The 20405-nt window shown below is 38.4% G+C and overlaps 1 protein-coding gene across 1 annotated transcript in view; it reads right to left on the bottom strand.

Moving 5' to 3' along the window:
* The window catches only part of LOC126184776 (cytokine receptor-like), a 430688-nt gene that overhangs the window by 46231 nt on the left and 364052 nt on the right, over window positions 1-20405 (bottom strand). The window contains exons 17-18 of the mRNA XM_049927330.1: window positions 17330-17441; window positions 17174-17243 (exon numbers count right to left, since the gene is read on the bottom strand). Of these exons, the coding sequence (XP_049783287.1) occupies window positions 17174-17243; window positions 17330-17441 (182 nt within the window). The remainder of the gene's footprint in view (window positions 1-17173; window positions 17244-17329; window positions 17442-20405) is intronic.

Raw genomic sequence — 20405 nt, 5'->3', positions numbered from 1 at the left:
CCGTGAGTAAAACATAGCGTGTATACAGGTGACCCATGGGAAGTAAACAGTCAATCGGATGAAGAGGGTGATCCCTATGTTCAAAGAAGTTGTATTTAATCATTAAAGGTAGAACACAGTATTTTCAAAAGTAGACAATTTCCTAATTTTTTGAATGAAAAGAATAACATTAATCCCAAAGTATTTATTAATTCTTTTAAAAGGATACTTCTATGTTGTTGGACAGAGTATGACAAACTACAATTCATAGTATCAAAAATTGTAGGAGAAGCAGCATTGTGGGCTGCTGAGATAAGCAAACCTGCCATACATGTTCCAAATTTGAAAAACTATTTCTAACAAAATATTGGTCAATAAGTAGACAAGAGAGATTATGTAAAGAGGTTTATGAGCCTGAATTTTACAATTCAAAGAAAGAAACAATGAGACAATATTTTGAACATTATTTCAACAAGACACGTTATTGGACTGAACTGATTTCAAGTAGACAGGTTATTAGAATATTAAAAGGCAGATTACATTTTAATATCAGAGAGAAACTTATTCATGTACCTGATAGTGATGTAGAACGATTTCTGTCAGTAATCGATTCGATTGACATGCTGATTGAATGTGCGAGACAATGGCTGAATAATAATAGTAATTATTATTCTAGGAATAATGTGTGTAGCAATCAATGGAATAATGGTAATCAAAGTAATAGTCAATCTCCAGACTTTAACTGAAGTAACAATAATTCTGAGAACAGTAGTGGACATGTGGATTGCACACAAAAGAATAATCAAAATTGGAATATGAGTTACAAATATTCTAAAGGGAATTTTGTAGGAAATAATAACCAAATACCAGGAGCAGGAGGTTTTCAATGGGAGAACATTGTAAATACAAATAGGAAAAGAAAGTTTGGGGGGCGGCAGTCATCAAATAATACATGTTCCAACAATGGCCGTAGGAATAACTGTGCTCCTATGGAGCCACCGAATAAATCAAATTGGGAACGTATCAGATGAATAATGTAGGTTGGACAAACACTAATACTACAGGTACATCTTCTGGATCTACCAGACCCATATTGTTGCCAGATGGGAGAAATGTAGTTGTGGATAATACATATCCACCAACAGAAAATGAAATTCATTTGGTAGAGGTACATGAACCACCGAGAAACTTGAATGATGGACGGTCAAACTAATAGCAGTCATTTTAGGCCTTGCTTGGGTGGCTGGTATTGAGGAGGGAGGCAAACATCGCAAGTCAGTAAATACTCTTGAATATTATGTGGAACCAGACATTCAGGAAGATCTCATGAAAGAAGCAAGGAATGAAACGAATAATAAAGGGTATACTTTGCAAGCGAAAGTAGTAATAAAGATTAATAATTTACTGGTTAATTTACTGATAGATACAGGGATGATGGCTAGTGTGATGACAATGTGTTGCTTGAATGTGGTTAGTCAGCAACAAAAAATACTCACCTTACCAGTAACTGGCTGCACAGTGTCAGGGGCGTTTAGCGCGAAAGTGCAATGCATAATTAAGCAGATATGGGTGACAGTGGAACTAGAAGGAGTAGCCGTTGAATGGTAGTGTCTAGAATGTCAACACCATGTATTTGGGGTTTGGATTTTTTATATGATTATGGTGCAGTGACTGATATTAAGGAAGGTGTGTGTACTTTTATAGTTAAAGGCAAACCATTAAAGTTAACTTTGTTGATGATCAAGATTATTTTAGGAAATCTAACCATCTAGAATCTAACCATTAATTGTCTTCCTGTAAATGCTTCGCATTTCAAGAATAATGATTGTGTTAGGCAAACTGATGCTGAGACCAATGTATTGAGCATGGCTGAAAAAGTACGAGAATCAGAATATTTATTGCCCCAACAACAAACTGAATTGAGAGAAGTCTTGCAATTATTTTTGCCTGTATTTAATAAAAAGCCAGGTGTAATTAAGGACTCTGAATATTGTATCAAAACATACCATCATTCGACTTTTTGTAAAACTACATATTGAGTCCCTTGGCCAAAAAGAGAAGCTGTAACTAAGGAGATCAAAAAGATGATAGACTGGGGAATTATTGAGACTTCCACATCTGAATACTCAAGCCCATTATTGGCAGTGATTAAGCTGAATGGTGACATTAGGTTAGACTTAGCCACTATATTGATAAGATTATTGAGCCTGTGAGGACTCACCAGGAGAATTTAGAACTATTACAGAAATTTCATGGGGCGAAGTTCTTAACCTCTGAAGCTGGAAAAAAACAAAAAAATCTAAGGAATCAAGAAAGTATACGGCATTCATTTACCTGAGATGTAGTTACCAATTTAAAGTAATGCCATTTGGACTGAACATTAGTGGTGATGTTTTTATAACTGCTTTAGATACAGTACTCGTTTTGGAGTTACTAGAGTGAGTCACTGTATATGTTGACGACTTACTGATCACCACAGAGACCTGGGAAGAACATATTGAGCTAATGAATTGTGTATTTGAGAAATTCCTAGACTATGGAGTCACAATTAATTTAACAAAATCCAAATTTGGAAGAAATCAGATTAAATTCTTGGGTCATATTTTAACTCCTGAAGGAATTATTCCAAATCCTAAAAACTTGGATGCAATAAGAAATTGTCCATATCTGCAAAATAAGAAACAGCTAAAGCCATTTTTAGGTTTAGCATCTTTCTTCAGAATGTTTGTATCTCAGCAGTTATTAAATAAAGATTGTCTGTTGCAATTGTTGAGCAAAAACATATCATGGTAATGGACAGAATCTTGTAGTAAAGCCTTTGATGAGGTTTGCAATACTTTAATAAATGCTCCATTGTGGCATCATCCACAGATGGATAAAGATTTTTTCATAGCAACAGATGCGGTGGAAACAAGACTAGGTGTTAGATTACTCCAAATGGACAATGACAATAAAGTAGAAACTATAAAAATTATTGCCTTTGCTAGTCAAACCTTATCAGATTGTGAACACTCATACAGTACTACTGAGCTGGAAGTATTAGCAATGATATGGGCATTAAAAGAGTTCTGATATTTTGTATATGATAAACAGATGGTGATATATTGTGACCACAAAGCAATAACGTTCTTAATAACGAGTAGAATGTTACATGGCCGACTTACACATTGGGTCTTATTTTTAGAGGAATATGATGTAACAGTTAAGCATGTCAAAGGGATAGACAATGTTGTCACTAATGCACTGTCGAGGTTACCAACTACCAAGATCGATGAGGTTGAAGAAGAGCGAATAATGGGTTTTAAGGTGATGATGTTAGGAACACTTCCATATAGGAAAGAGGTTAATGAAATGTGTTCATGAATAGGGCAAATGCAGAAAGTAGATGGTAAATGAAGAAAAATGATAAGTGATTTAAGAACAGGAAAAACTGATAAAGTTAATAGTCATTACCAATTGCAAGAAGGCGTATTGTTTTATTGTAAAACTGAGAAGGATGAGTGGAAGATATGCACCCTCAAGGTGTATTGATCCCGTATTGTGATTCACACATGTGAGATGGGGACATTTCAGAGCTCATAAGTGTGTAATATAATTACAACAACTATGTTTCTGAAACTTCCTGGCAGATTAAAACTGTGTGCCCGACCGAGTTTTAATCTGCCAGGAAGTTTCATATCAGCGCACCCTCTGCTGCAGAGTGAAAATCTCATTCTGGAAACTATGTTTCTATCCAAATTTACTGAAGGTGCTTAAGAAATATTTAAGAGATGTAGCATATGTCAAAAGGCAAAGCCAGTCATTTATTGTGTTAAAGATGTGTTGCATCCAATAATACCTAGGAAACCTTTAAGCATCGTACCATGTGATATGTGTGGGCCATTTCCAGTAGCAAAAGGAAATTTTAAATATGTATTTGTGATGTATGATCTTTTCACAAAATATGTAAAATTGTATGCATTACGATCAACTAATGTGAAACCTATGTTAAGAAGGATCATAGATGATTATTTAGTTAAAGTGGGGAAACCTGCAATGTTAATTTCCGATAATGCATCATATTTTTGAAGTAAAGCATGGCACGAAACAATGAAGACATGGGGAATTCCTCATGTATTCATTGCCCCCTTTAATCCATCAGGGAACCCCATAGAAAGAGTCTTCCAAGAACTGAACAGATTCATAAGAGCATATGTGCATAATAACCAACATCATAGATGGATAGAATTGATCAGAAAATTTGAAGAAATGTATAATGAATTACCACATATGTCAACCAGTTATTCACCTGATGAGATTTTATTTAATAAGCAAGATAGTAATGAGTAGCTTGGTAAGTTACCATGCTTACGTAATAAGACAAAGGATCATGATGAGGTTATACATAAAGTATATTTAAGATTACAACATAAAGCTAATCTTCAAAAAAGTCTATTCAATAAGAAACTAGGTTTAGGGGTTAGCTATAAAGTTGGTGATTGTGTGTTACTAAAGGAGCATCCCAAATCTTCGAAGAGAAAGAAATTAAATAGACAATGGTGGAGCTTATATAAAGGACCATACAGGATTATTAAAATACCACATGCAGGAAGTTACCTTCTGGAAGGTGAAGATAACAAGAAGATAAAAGGAGTATATCCTCACATATATTTAAAGAAATATTTTAATTGATTAAGAATTTAATTTTTGCATATATAAAGTAGGATAAGATGGGAAGCAAGAAGATGTGAACAATGTTTATGAACTTTTCTATGTAGAATTAGTGGACCACTAATCAGCAGTAGTAGTTTTTGTAATACTTGAGTTAAATTTTAACTCATCAAAGAAGATGGCAAGTTTCATTGAAAGTTTACTATGTAACAACAGCATGTTTCATTCAGTTTTGTTTAGAAAGACATCGAGAAAGATTATGGCTTTTGTTAAAAGTTTATTATGTAATTAAGTATGTGTCTATTTTAAGTTAATAGTTAATGTTTGTTATTCTTTTACTAATTTGCCTCATCGTGTTACACAATAAATGAGGCTTCAACTTAATATAAAGTATGCAATCACATTGAAACATCTTGGCATGGTCATTCTGGAATAAGGAAATTGATTTAAAAGCAAAAGATCCCTTATTTTGAGAAAAACAAGATAAGAGACGAGTAAAGGAAAAATAAATATAAACAGATAAACCAATAAACTTAAAAATGGTGAAAAACATTTCAGTGATAGAACATTACTAATAAAATAGTGACAGTGTTTAAAAAGCTGTACTTGTTAATAGACTGATAGGACACATGTGAAGTGACAAGAGATTAGTCAGACTACTTGCAAGCATGATCAATTAAGTGCAGAAACAATGTGCCATGATGAAAACAATGAAGATGTAGTATCATGTATGTGCATAAGAGAGAAGGGAGCTAATTGTTACAGACTAAATGACAGTGGTGATGCAGACCACCTTATGGCAGATTGTACTGAGTTATTAGAGCAGTCTATTGGAGAGCAACCACTGGACAACAAAAGTCACCAGACGAGCACAAGTAATCAGATCATATTCGCTGCATTATATGATCCGATGCTGTGGCAGCCTCACCATGGTGCAGGAAAAGAAGAAAGTGGCTCGAACCAGGCCATCTTTGCAGCTCGCATGGTCTGGTGAAGCTGCAACATCAGTGTGGTGATGCATCGAAAAAAAAAATTAACAATAAGGATGAATTTTTATAGGTTATGGACCTTAAGTTCATATAATGCATGTAAATATAAAAAAAAGGACCTTACCTGGCTAGGGACGTTGAAGCGGGAAGTCACGTACCCACTTCATCGTCGGGGGGGGGGGGGGGGGGGGGGCATGTGTAATGCCCCAAGAATAGAAAACCCAAACTAATGAACTTTGTGGAAACTTAAAGTAGGGAAGTGTACACTTTAATAACACAAGGTTTCATACTCCTGTTTAATAGAACTGTCAAACTGCAGGTTCTACAGTATCCTGTAGAACCCGGTCCTCCAAATCTGGTGTATGCACAGTCCACCACCTCCCTGTACATTAGCCTGCCTGAAAGGATCCATCATCACACAAACACCCAAAAAGGGCTTGAAATATTGTATGGTGTAGTTAGTGTCTGTGAGGATACTTGTTTTGGTGCAGCCGTGCTGCCTCTTGATCATTTCCATCTGCTTGACCATGGACAAATACAATCTCAGATTGTTCCCAATATGAATACCAGATCAATCTGCTGCATTAATCACACAGCCTGCAACACACAAAGCACACATGACACATGGTCAGAGGAATTTTCATTTGTCAGTGCCATCTACTGTGGCAATGATGAATGTTTGTAGGACCTTTTTTCCTCCATTTCCAGCCAGGAATCCATTCCTGCAGTTGGTTAGTTTTATTAATGTTCACCCTGTACATGCTTTGAGATGATCCAGTATTAAAATGGCCAACGTAAAATGCAGATAAGTATGGAAATTAAAAAATGGAAGCATCGTAGTTTACTGAGAGGATTTTATACTTCACAGAATATACATGCTTAAATGTACCATAGTTATGTTCTAGTTTATGAGATCATTCATTACTAAGGTCAAAACTGTGATAGTATTCTATACAGTATGCCACCACCACAAATGATTTCAAATCTGACACTTCATCTGAAGAACAATGTCCACTGCTAGATGGCACTCCTCCTTCACCAGATCCAGCACCAATGCTAATTCTGGCCATCATCCATGTGATCTGCCATGTGATTTGCTGAAGTGATGGAAAGTCCAACACAAAAAAAAAAAAAAAAAAAAACTGGCTTTGTTTACAGAATGTTCTAATTATTGATCAAATCCCATTGTGTATCTGAACTGTCATTGTTAAGAAATTATGCTAGTGCTGTTATTTTTCAATCTAGAGTTTGTTACTTTGACACTGTTTTGGTGAGCTATTTGTAATCATGGCATTTTCCTGGAGTTGATCATAGTTTATCCATTTTATCTTTGTTCACAAAGTGAACTGTGCAAAAAAATCTGTCTCTCAGTAGAAAATGTTGATGAGGAAGTCTTGCCTAATCAGCAAAACTGAACTCTGCAAAAGTTGTATATTACATTTCATGTACAACAGCTGTACAAGTAGTAGTATTAATTGTCTCCAGCAATTATTCACACAGGCACTCACTTGGCCAGTTAAGCCGTAACAGCAGGCAGTAATCTCAACTCCACCCCTGCATTTGTACCATAACAAAAAGCAAAGGAAACATGGAACTGGTATGACTGCTGCTTACAACAGCACTTTTATGCATGCCAGGTATATGCCTCAAACTTAAGGTAAACTTTTATCATGTCCTTGTTAAACGAAAAACATTATATTGGGTGATAAAGTTGGTTGGTTATATATCTTACGGAATTGGCAAATATGTCATTTTGTAGAAATCTTCCTCAAGTTTGATTCACATAGTGCATCACCACCACCAGGAGCACTAATGCAGAGCACAGTTAAAACGGCCACTTTCACTGGTGTGGAGGGTGCTTGCTGTGTGTTTTAGTTTCATGAAATGAACTCTGTAACAACTGTTCAACATAAATTTCACACCTAATATTCTAAATGGGTTATTCACTGTGACCAAATAAGTCATCAGGTTGCCCGCATGTCAGTGAATACTTCAAACAGGTTAGGAAGATCTTTATCCACAGTGCATAAAAATAAATGTGACATGCATCTCAAAAGACTGGCATTCCACAAAAGACAAACTGCCTATTGGCTTCTGTCTCGGGTTCTTCGGCCGACGTTCATCTAATGATTTTTCTGACGTTTTACCAACACGAGTGGCTGGCATTGTCAAAGCTTCACCCTCCATTGCCGGTGGTGAACTGGAGCCGAGCTCGCGGGCGCAGACTATATGTACCTGGCGCGCCAACGTCCGAGGGCTTCTCCGCGGTCATTTCCGGTTCGGTTCTCCTCTTGCTACCTGCGACGGTCGTTCGCTGCAGTACGGGAAGCCAGGATCCATTTACCTTAAGGCTTTCCTCTTTCTTGTTCAAACTGTTCACGTGTTTTTGTATTTCTACAGCTTCTCTGAACAAACGCGTGTGATAGTGGTTCTCTACAGCCAGGACTTCCGTGTCGGCAAATTTTATTACGTGGTCGGTCTCATTCAGAGCGTGTTCTGCCATGGCCGATTTCTCCACCTGCCCCAACCTGCAATGTCACTTATGCTCCTTGATCCTGGTGTTAATGGATCGTCCCGTCGTTCCGACATAAACTTTTCCGCATGTGCATGGTATGCGGTATATTCCCGACATTGTAAGTGGGTCTCTTTTCTCCTTCGCCAATCTAAGACACTCTTTGATCTTCCTTGTCAGTTTGAAAATTGTCTTTACGCCATGTTTGCGCAATATATGGCCGATTCTGTCCGTCACTCTGTGAATGTATGGCAGAAAGGCCGTACCCGACATTTCTTTTTCTGCTTCCTTACCTCGCCGAGTGTTTGTCTCAGTTACACTTCTAATATAATTTGTGGAGTACCCATTGCTCCTCAGGACAGTTTCCAGGTGTTGCATTTCTCGTTTGAGGTGTTGCGGCTCACATATTCATCCTGCTCTCGTTACGAGCATACTAATCATGCCCCTTTTCTGGCTCGGGTGGTGGTTTGACAGTTTGTGCAGGTATCGGTCCGTGTGAGTCGGTTTTTGATACACACTGTGTCCCAGGTTTTTGCCGTCCCTTTCGCCGACATGTCACACACAGTGGTCAACCTCACTGAACGACAATTGACCGAAGAGGAAGTGTCTGTTCTTCAAAAAGGAGGGAATTTAGCTATCATCCCGAGAACCATACCTATGGAGAACATCATTGCCAACACCAAAGCAGCCATTCGTGCCCTTCCTTGTGAAAGGGCAGAGGAAATACGCACGGAAACAGCCAGGATACTGCACCGAGCAAAACCACCAGCTTGCAACCTGAAGAAAGAAGAGGTACAAGCCATTAAGAATCTCAACGCCGACAAGAGTATATTGGTACTGCCTGCCAATAAGGGGAATGTGACCGTCGTAATGAAGACCGAAGATTATGAGCAAAAGATCCGAGACCTATTAGATCCGACGATGTACCGAAAACTAAGCGCAGATCCGACACAACGTATCACACGGAATATGAATCGATTAATCAAGGCGTCTTCGCTGCCGGCAGACATACAGAGAAACCTGCGCAACACAGAAGCCCTGCCACCTCGGCTGTATGGATTACCCAAGATCCATAAGAACAACGTTCCACTGAGACCGATCGTTAGCGCTCCTGGATCACCGACATATAAACTGGCAAAACACTTGGCCTCTCTGCTCCAGCCACACATGGGGAAGACCGACACATACATTAAGGACTCAGGACATTTCATTGAGTAGCTGAAGAAACTGAAACTTGCACCAAATGACATCCTGGTCAGCTTTGATGTTGTTTCGTTATTTACAAAAGTGCCACTCAGTGATGCTCTGGAGCACATCGGTTCCATTTTCCCGCTAGACATCAGAAAGCTCTTCCATGCATGTCTCACCACGAGCTATTTCACGTGGAATGGCGATTTCTACAAACAGCTGGAAGGCGTCGCCATGGGTAGTCCTCTCAGTCCAGTGGTGGCCAACTTCTTCATGGAACAATTCGAAGCACAGGCACTGGACTCGGTGACTTGCAAACCTAAGGTGTGGTACAGGTACGTCGATGATACTTTCGTGGTGTGGAGCCATGGTGAAGAACAACTCGGTGACTTCCTAAGACACTTGAACAGCCTCCATGCCAATATAACATTTACCGTGGAAGTAGAAAGGGCAAGAAACTGCCATTTCTAGATGTGCTGGTCACAAGGGACGGCGAAAACCTGGGACACAGCGTGTATCGAAAACCGACTCACACGGACCGATACCTCCACAAACTGTTAAACCACCACCCGAGCCAGAAAAGAGGCATGATTAGTACGCTCGTAACGAGAGCAGGACAAATATGTGAGCCGCAACACCTCAAACGAGAAATGCAACACCTGGAAACTGTCCTGAGGAGCAATGGGTACTCCACAAATTATATTAGAAGTGTAACTGAGACAAACACTCGGCGAGGTAAGGAACCAGAAAAAGAAATGTTGGGTATGGCCTTTCTGCCATACATTCCCAGAGTGACAGACAGAATCGGCCGTACATTGCGCAAACATGGCGTAAAGACGATTTTCAAACCGACAAGGAAGATCAAAGAGTGTCTTAGATCAGCGAAGGATAAAAGAGACCCACTTGCAATGTCGGGAATATACCGCATACCATGCACATGCGGAAAAGTTTATGTCGGAATGACTGGACGATCCATTAACACCAGGATCAAGGAGCATAAGCGACATTGCAGGTTGGGGCAGGTGGAGAAATTGGCCGTGGCAGAACACGCTCTGAATGAGACCGACCACATAATAAAATTCGCCGACACGGAAGTTCTGGCTGTAGAGAACCACTATCACACACGCTTGTTCAGAGAAGCTGTAGAAATACAAAAACACGTGAACAGTTTGAACCTTAAGGTAAATGGATCCTGGCTTCCCGTACTGCAGCGAACGACCGTCGCAGGTAGCAATAGGAGAACCAAACCGGAAATGACCGCGGAGAAGCCCTCGGACATTGGCGCGCCAGGTACATATAGTCTGCGCCCACGAGCTCGGCTCCAGTTCAGCACCAGCAATGGAGGGTGAAGCTTTGACAATGCCAGCTACTCGTGCTGGCAAAACGTCAGAAAAATCATTAGATGAACGTCGGCCGAAGAACCCGAGACAGAAGCCAATAGGTAGTTTGTCAACAAGTGGCCACGAAAGCCTCAACAATTTTATATTCCACAAAAGACTGTTTGGCAAATGCTGCACAGACATTTACATTTGAAACCACACAAATTCATAATAGCACAGCACAATAGTGATGCTGATAAGGGTTCTCATGGGGAATTCTGCACAGAATTGTTGCATCAATAGATGATGATGAGACATTTCTGTACACAATAATCTTCAGCAATGAATCAACATTTCATATCAGTGGCATGGTGAACACCCACAACTGCAGAACATGGGGCAACAAAAATCCACATCCAACCCTGAACATGTTCATCACAGAACCAAAGTCAATGTGTTTTTTTCCCTAAGCAAATTGAAAGTGTACAGACCTTTCTTCTTCATGGAGAAAACTGTAACTGGTATTGGGTACATGTATATGCTTGAAAACTTTTAATTACACAGATTAGTGAAGATGACCAAGATAGGATGGTTTACTACCAGCAGGATGGTCCACCACCTAATATCTTCATGGAAATTCGAGGTTTCCTCAATTATTGCTTCCCAGGACAGTTGATTGGCTGTGAAGGGCCAATCACATGGCCACCTCACCTACAGACTTGTCACTATTAGATTTCTTTCTCTGGGGTTTCATTGAAGACTGTGTGTATGTTCCTCCTCTAGCAAACAATTTAGCCAACCTGAAAAATTGAATCTATGCTGCTGTTGCACAAGTAATGCCTGATTTGCTCCAACAAGTGTGGGAAGAAATTGATTACCAGAGGTATGTTTGCAACATTACAAATGGTAGTCATATCAAACAAGAATGACACTTGACACTTTTTTATGAAAATTGAAATTGTTTACTTCAAAATAACACAGCTACCAATCCTGTAAGTTATCTCAATAAATTTCTACACGAAACTGTCCCAAGTTCGAGTCTCAGTCTGGCACACAGTTTTAATCTGTCAGGAAGTTTCATATCAATGCACACTCTGCTGCAGAGTGAAAATCTCATTCTGGAGATTTGTACATGATTCCAAAGTTGTAGAGTCCAATTTGACCACCCTGCATATATGCTCCAGACTAGTTCCCCATTCAGATCTCCAGGAGGGAACTCCCAAGAGAGAGGTGACCATGAGGAGAAGAATGAATAACCAACAAAAGGATAATGTTCTATGAGTTGGTGCATGGGATATCAGATGTTTGGATATGGTGGGGAAGCTACAAAATCTGAAAAGAGAAATGCTATGGCTCAGTCTAGATATAATGGGTGCCAATGAAGTGAAAAGGAAATAAGATAATGGTTTCTTGTCTGATGAGTATAGGGTAATATCAACCGCTGCAGAAAATGTTGTAATGGGGGTAGAATTCATTATGAATAGGATGGTAGGGCAGAGAGTGAGCTACTGCAGACAGTTCAGTGCTAGGATTGTTCTCATCAGAACTGACAGGAAACTAACACTGACAATGATAGTCCAGGTATATTTTCCAACATCACAAGCTGAAGATGATGAGAAAGAAAATATATGAGGGTATTGAATGGGTAATTCAGCGCATAAAGGGAGATGGAAATCTAATAGCCATAGGGGACTGGAATGCGGTTGTAGGGGGAGTATCCTCTGTTCAAGAATTACAACAGGAGAGGGTATACTTGGAAAAGGATGGTAGATACTGGAAGATGTCAGTTAGATTACATCATGATCAGGCAGAGATTCTAAAATTAGATACTGGATTGTAAAGCACACCCAGGAGCAGATATAGACTCAGATCACAATTTAATAGTGATCAGGAATAGGCTCAAGTTTAAGGGAATAGTCAGTAAGAAACAATGCACAATGAAGTGGGATATGGAAATACCAATGAATGAAGAGATATACTTGAAATTCTCTGAGGCTATAGATGCTACATAAGGAATAGCTCAGTAGACAGTTCAGTTGTAAGGAAAAACATAGGCACAAAGAAGGTAACTGTGAAGAAACCACGGGTAACAGAAGAAATACTGAAGTTGATGAATGACAGAAGGAAGTACAAAAATGTTCAGGGAGATTTAGGAATACAGAAATACAAGTCACAGAGGAATCAAATAAACAGGAACTGCAGTGAAGTCAAGGCAAAGTGGCTACATGAAAAATGTGAAGAAATTGACAAATAAATGCTTGTTGGAAGGACTGACTCAGCATATAGATAAGTAAAAAAAAAAAACTTTCAGTGAAATTAAAAGCAAGGGTGGTAACATTAAGAGTGCAATGGGAATTCCATTGTTAAATGCAGGGGAGAGAGCAGATAGGTGGAAAGAGTGTATTGATCTCCTCCATAAGGATGAAGACTTGTCTGATGACGTGATAGAAGAAGAAACAGGAATCTATATAGAAAAGGTAACAGATTTAGTATTACGAGGGCGGTTCAGAAAGTAACCTCCGATCGGTCACAGTGCGGGTTGTGGGGGGAGTAGCGACGCCATCTGTGCATTCACGCACTCAACAGGTCAGTCGGCATCAAGCCGTGGTCGAGTGAACATCGTACCTGCGCTAGTTTAGTTTTTGTGGCAGTTTTAAATGTGTGCTGCAATAGAAAACCCCGCCAAATGTGAAGTGCGTGCTGTCATAAGGTTTTTTACAGCCAAAGGATATTCTGCAGCAGCTATTCATCATGAGCTTTGTGCCGTGTACGGACCAAGAGTTATGAGTGAAGGAGTTGTCCATGAATGGGTACGTTTATTTAAAAGTGGACGAGAAAACGTTCATGACGAAGAGAGGAGTGGTAGACCATCATTGGTGACTGACGAACTCGTTCAGACAGTTGATGCAAAAGTTCGTGAAAATCGACGTTTCTCAATGTCAGAGTTGTCTACTGGTTTTCCACAGATTTCTAAGACTCTCTTGTACGAGATAGTGACAGCAAGATTGGGTTACCGTAAGTTCTGTGCACGATGGGTGCCCAAAATTCTTACCGACCACCACAAAACTCAAAGAACGGCCTCTGCATTAGACTTTCTGTCACGTTATGAGGACGAAGGAGAACCATTGTTAAACAGAATCGTGACCGGTGATGAAACCTGGATTAAGTACGTGAACCCTGAGACAAAAGAACAATCAAAGATTTGGGCACATTCAAATTCGCCTACCAAACCAAGAAAAGCCTCGCAAGATTTTTCTGCCAGAAAACTGATGGCAACGGTGCTTTGGGATGCCAAAGGGGTGTTGTTGGTTGAATTCATGGAACGTGGTATGACCATTAATCAAGACGTGTACTGTGAAACAATAAAAAAGTTACGATGGGCTATACAGAACAAACGCCGTGGTATGCTGACTTCCGGTATGGTTTTTTTGCACGATAACGCCCGTCCTCACTCTGCTCGCAGAACAACGGCCCTTCTTGAGTCCTTCAAGTGGGACGTTATCAACCATCCATCTTACAGCCCAGACCTGGCGCCAAGTGATTATCACCTCTTCATGCATTTGAAGAAATGGCTCGGGTCACAGCGGTTTGATGACGACGAAGAGCTCAAAGATGCGGTCACAGGCTGGCTCCAGGCACAAGCGGGTGATTTTTATGCAGAAGGAATTTCAAAGCTTGTGAAGAGATACAATAAGTGCCTCAATCACTATGGAGACTATGTAGAAAAATAGTGCAAAGATGTAGTTGTAAGATGTATATATTAAAATATTTTTATTTAACTTGGTGTATTTTTTTAAATCAACCGGAGGTTACTTTCTGAACGGCCCTCGTAGAATCGAAATGTAAAAGAGCTTTGGAAGATTTTAGATTGAATAAGGCAGAAGGGATAGATAACATTCCATCAGAATTCCTCAAATCACTGGGGGAAGAGACAACAAAATGACTGTTGACATTGGTGTGTAGAACGTATGAGTCTGGTGATATACCATCTGACTTCAGGGAAAACATCATCCACGTGATTCCAATGCAAAATAGTCCATGACGCACAGACCAAAGAAGACATAAAAAGCAGACTAGCACTGGCAAAAAGTACATTCCTGTCGAAGAAAAATCTACTAGTATCAAATATAGGCCTTAATTTGAGAGAGATATTTCTGAGAAAGTATGGTTGGAGAACAGCATTGTATGGTAGTGAAACATGGACTGTGGTAAAACCAGAAAAGAAGAGAAGTGAAGCATTTGAATGCTAAAAATTAGGTGGACTGATGAGGTAAGGAATGAGGAGGTTCTCAAGAGAATCGGCAAGGAAAGTAACCTATGGAAAACACAAACAAGAAGAAGAGGCAGGATGGTAAGACATCTGTTAAGACATCATTGAATAGCTTCCATTGTACTAGAGGGAGCTGTAGAGAGTAAAAATTGTAATGGAAAATAGAGATTTGAATATATCTGGCAAATAACTGAGAACACAGATTGCAAGTGCTAGTCTGAGATGAAGAGGTTGGCAGAGGAGAGGAATTTGTGGTGGGCCTCATCAAACCAGTCAGAAAGTCAGAAGATTGATGGTGAAAAAATAGTTGATGAATGATGCAACCATACTGTAACTCTGCAGTAACTTCTCGGGAAAAGACTCTAGCCTTCAGTGACAGTGGCTCAGTAGGAGCATTGAGGTTGACCCAACCATGCACCTGCAGAACCAACATTACAGGCCTAAAAACCAGTTCATAAAAAACTAATATTTTTAACTTAAATCAAGTATTTGAGCCACATTTTTTATAAAGAAAGCAGAAATCTACAAAACATATCTGGCATTCCCTATAAACATGATGAATCTGCAAAATTTAAAAGAGCTACAGTCTTTTTGGAGTAAGTTACTAATTAAACTATATTTATTACTTGAGTAACAAAGACAAACATGTCATTACAGAAATTGCTGAGCAGGGAAATTCAGTTTCAATTATCTCCAAGGTGCAACAAATTGTTAAACAGACTGACATGATAACTGAAGTTGACTCTATGCCTGGCAAGGATACCTATGCCTGTGAGCAAGCCCGCACCCACTAGCTCTCCAGAAAAGAAAAGAAAAATGTAATGTTTTCAGGTGTTTTACTTTGAAGAAAGTGACTGAAACGTTGGTGTCACATATTCTTTCAACAGGGTCTGAGCTGGAACTTTTTTGTAGCTACGTTCAAGTCACCATTCTCTTTCAAAATAATAAATTACTCCACAACCCCAGGTCTTGGTCTTCACTCCACAAACTGTTTCGTGGCTGCCCTTGATGCCTGGTGATCTTCAGAAAAACAGTTTATTATACTCATTACAGATATCACACAGAAAAGGATGGGACTGGTGTTAGTTCACAGCCACCACTGATAGGTTTGAGTAACCAATTGGATTCTGTAGTAATAATTACCAAAACCATGAAAAATAAACCTGAGATATTTGCAAATGAAAATGTATAGATATAATTTCTATATTCCGTAAAAAGTAATGAGAACATGGAGGAATTGACAGAAAAACACACATGTACTGTCAAAATTTGAACTCCCAGAAATCTTAAATGTGGTATAAGAATGTAGGAAAATAAGCATGGATGTCATACACAACCCATGTTTGGGAATCTTATCTAGTCAGTATAATAAAATTATTTCAGGAATTTTACCTGTTGAGCTTTACAATGGTTCCAGTTGTTGAAAATGCCATTATGTAGCAGAGCTAGGAAAAGAATTTAAATTTCCTGGGCAATGCTAAAGATTCCTTAACATTAAAAATTAAGTAGTTTGAAATGTAGGAAACCATCCAGGTTCCAATGGCCTTATCCATTACTGATTTTTATGTCTACGTCCCAAAAATGAGAGTTTTTTTTGCTGAATATGACGCTAATGAAGATGAGGATGAAGATATTACCTTTTTGCTTTTAAATTGCTACAGTTTTAGGTGATATTTAGCAGTAGACAGATCTTTTTCATGAGGCTTGAAAAAGCTGACAGCCTGATATTCATCAGAGGTTAAGTTGGAATTATGATAGAGTCACAAAATGTGTCATTGACAGAATACAAAATTCATAAAATTCAAATTTTGTGCTATAGACTGTTCAGTCTATCACTAAGTGATCTATTGCAAAACAGTCAGTCCATCAAAACATATCATGGTAAAATGAAAAAATAAAAGAATTGACAATAATGAAAAATCAAGTTTGAAAAAGGAAACAAAAACGAGGAGAAGCAACCATGTACCTGTAGCAGATTCATTTGTTGCACTTAAAAACATTACAATGTTTTGCATTATCTCTCTCTTTATGGTGAAAGACACAGTTTTACACAGAAAACCATACAAATACCCAAACACATCCACAGTGTTACAATGACTGAAGGTGAATGTCATGTGTGAGTGTGTGTACTCACCCTCGAGAAAGTAGATGGGCACATTGTAATGTCTCTGGGCTGTTATGTGTTTCTGTTCACTTCACACTATTTAGCTGCAGTTAAATAATTGCTTTTCCTCTTCGTTGCTTATTATAGTAAAATGTAACTTACATAGCAGGGAGTCAAACCTGGAGGCAATTTCACTTCAATCTTTTGTGCAGAATTCCACCATACTATACATCTGAAAAAAGTAGATTTCTTTCACAAGACACCTGTATAATGCTTTCACTTACATTGACAGAATGACATCAATCAAATTTCACGTACCTTTGTATTTGAGTAAATATGACAAATAAAACTAATCCAAGGCTCACGGCTACTACAACCCAAACGGCCATGTGCACACCTTGTGTTTTTTCTGTGATGGAGCTCTTTTTTGCTATTAAATGAAATATACAAAACTATCAGAGAAGGGTTTATGAAATTATTATTCTTATTATAATGCAGTAGTTCATATTGGCAGATGTTACATTAGTAGTTTTTCTTTGGTAGCCACAGAAACTTAAATGAAATTAATAAAAGTAACAGTCAAGTTTCACACTTACGAGAGCATAGTTTGCAAAATCACCTCAAAGGAAAATGACTGTGAAAGATATGTGGCTTTATTTTATTATTTACATCTATTCATTATGATGAGTACTGGTTTGAATCTGTTGATTATGCTGACCATATTTTAAAGAAATATTTTTAGTTGCTTTCTTTACAACATTCACCAATGATGATGTGCCTTAACAGCACACGATGATTTGAAAAATTTCATGTGTAATTCGTTTCTGTATTTACATGTCTTCATACAGAAATAGGAATTGATCAACAACTAAAATTCATTTATTAAAAAGAACTTTTATATTATCTCTAAAAGATGAATTAAGTAATTATTTTTTTCCAGATATCTTCTCCTATAAATTCAACAGCTGACAATCTCAGTTCTTTTACCTGACTCTATTATTTAACAGTGAAAGGTTGTTCATGAGACTGATGTACACTGCTGGAAAAAATTACTCCCTTTTAGAGTTTTCCAATTCACTCAAGATTTATTGTTGCAACAATTCATATAGAGTAAATGACATGATTACATTTAAAGATCAATAATATAATCGGTTCTGAGGTACCAGGTATCGACCCATGCTGAAACCCCCCCTATTACTATGTGATGTAGCCTTCATGGGTAGCAATGCAGGTATTGAGTCTGACATCTAGTTGATCATACAGATTGTGAATATTGTTCTGGGAGATGTTATGTCACACCTGCTTCACCTCTTCGCATAGTTCTGTAAGAGTTGTCGGTTGACGAGTCACACAAGTTACTTATCACCCCACATGCCTGATTGAAGACAAGCCTAGAGATCAAACAAAAAATGCGAGTGTAATATTAATAAGGAAGCAGTTGAACCAACACAGAATGACATTAAAATGAAAAAAGTGGAAATGCAAATAGTGTTGGCAAAAATTAATTAACAATTGTTCACCAAAATATATCTTCCCTAGCAAATAAGACCCAACAGCTGGAAGTGGAGCTGGAGTCTACAGAGTGCTCAGTTGTTTGCCTCACTGAGCATTGGTGCAATGAGGCTGAAATTAATCAATTAGTCTTGCAGTCTTATAATTTAGCGTGTGCATATTGTAGGACTTCTATGAAGTGTGGAGGGTGTTGTATTTATGTAAAACAAAATTATCAATATAAGACCAGAAGCGACTTAGTTGCAATCAGTGAAGAGCAACATTTTGAACTGGCAGCAGTTGAAATCGGGGACCAATACAGGTGTAGGAATTTGATTATCTTATGTATATACAGATCTCCTAGTGGAGACTTCAACATCTTTTTCTCCAAACTTAACCATGTTCTTGACAAGATATCCACTCCAAAGAACCACATTCTCATATGTGGAGACCTAAAGGTAGATAAACTGGATCCTGATGCTACATGGGACTCATTACTAAGTCATCCTCAAAGTTTCAATCTAGTTCCAATGGTTAACAGCGCAACAAGAATAACAAAATACTCAAAGACAGCTGTTGATCAGGTATTAACAGATTTAGGCAAAGAAAACTGTGTGGTGGTGCTTGCAGAGCTAGGATTATCTGATCACTCAGGTCAAATCATTAATATAAAAGTGGCTCCAGAAGAAACAAAGAAAATGGATATTTACAGACGAATTTTTTCTAAACAAAGTAGATATGAGTTTGCCAAACAGACAGCAAGACAAACATGGGACTCAGTATACTCAGAGGTAAAATTTGAAAAATTCAAAAATTTCATGACATTGTTTAAATTAAATTTTGAAGAAACATTTCCTAAAGTGTTATGTCCATTATCAACAGCAGGAAAAAACAAGTGGACCACAAAAGGCATCAAAAATCATCTGAAACACTAAAGTACCTGAGCTCCATTAAACACAGCCAAACTAATCCTGCTTTCTCACTCTTTTATAAAAGATATAGGAAAATATTGCTTGCAGCAAAGAGAGCTCATAACTCCAAACTGGTGCTCTCTGCTGAAAACAAAAATAAGGCAGTATGGAAGACTGTAAAGCAGGAAACTGGTACCAGGAAAATGAATCTGTCAAACTTGAAAATCAAAGAGGAAGGGACTCTAATAAAAGACACAATAGGTGGTGGTGGTTTAAGGGACCAGACTGCGACAGTCATCGGTCAAAAGACACAATACATTTGGCAAATTATATAAATGATTATTTTAGTAGCATAGGTATAAAATTACAGGAAAATTTTCTAACAGCCCCTCAGGTCAAAAAGCCAAATAATGGTGTATCACACTCAGTGGTGTTATTCCCTACAACACAAGAAGAAGTCTACAAAGCAGTCAGCCAAACTGAAAAACAAAAACTCAGCTGGTCTGGATGAAGTCCCCATTTTCATAATTAAGGACTGTATCCAGAGCCTACTTCCACCTTTAGTTGATATTATAAATCAATCTTTCATGCAGGGCTCCTTTCCAGACTATTTAAAATATGCTAAATTACTACATCTCTTCAAGAAAGGTGATGCAGGAAAAATTGAAAATTATAGGCCAATTTCTCTAATCTCATGCTTTGCAAAAATATTAGAAACTATTATGAAAGATAGGCTAATTAATTGTTTAAATAAATACAACTTACTGTCTGTTGACCAGTTTGGATTTAGAACAGGGAAAAGCACAGAATCAGCAACAGCACACCTCACAAAACACATTCTAGAAGCATTAGATACAGGGAACTACACAACAGGTATATTTCTTGATCTAACTACAGCATTTCAAACAGTAGACCACAACATATTGTTAAATAAGTTAGATGAACTGGGAATAAGGGGACTTGTGAAAAAGTGGTTCCAGTCATATCTAAAA

The sequence above is a fragment of the Schistocerca cancellata genome, chromosome 4 (assembly GCF_023864275.1).
Source record: "Schistocerca cancellata isolate TAMUIC-IGC-003103 chromosome 4, iqSchCanc2.1, whole genome shotgun sequence".
In the NCBI taxonomy this organism is placed as follows: domain Eukaryota; kingdom Metazoa; phylum Arthropoda; class Insecta; order Orthoptera; family Acrididae; genus Schistocerca; species Schistocerca cancellata.
This window is presented reverse-complemented; position numbering and strand designations above follow the sequence as displayed.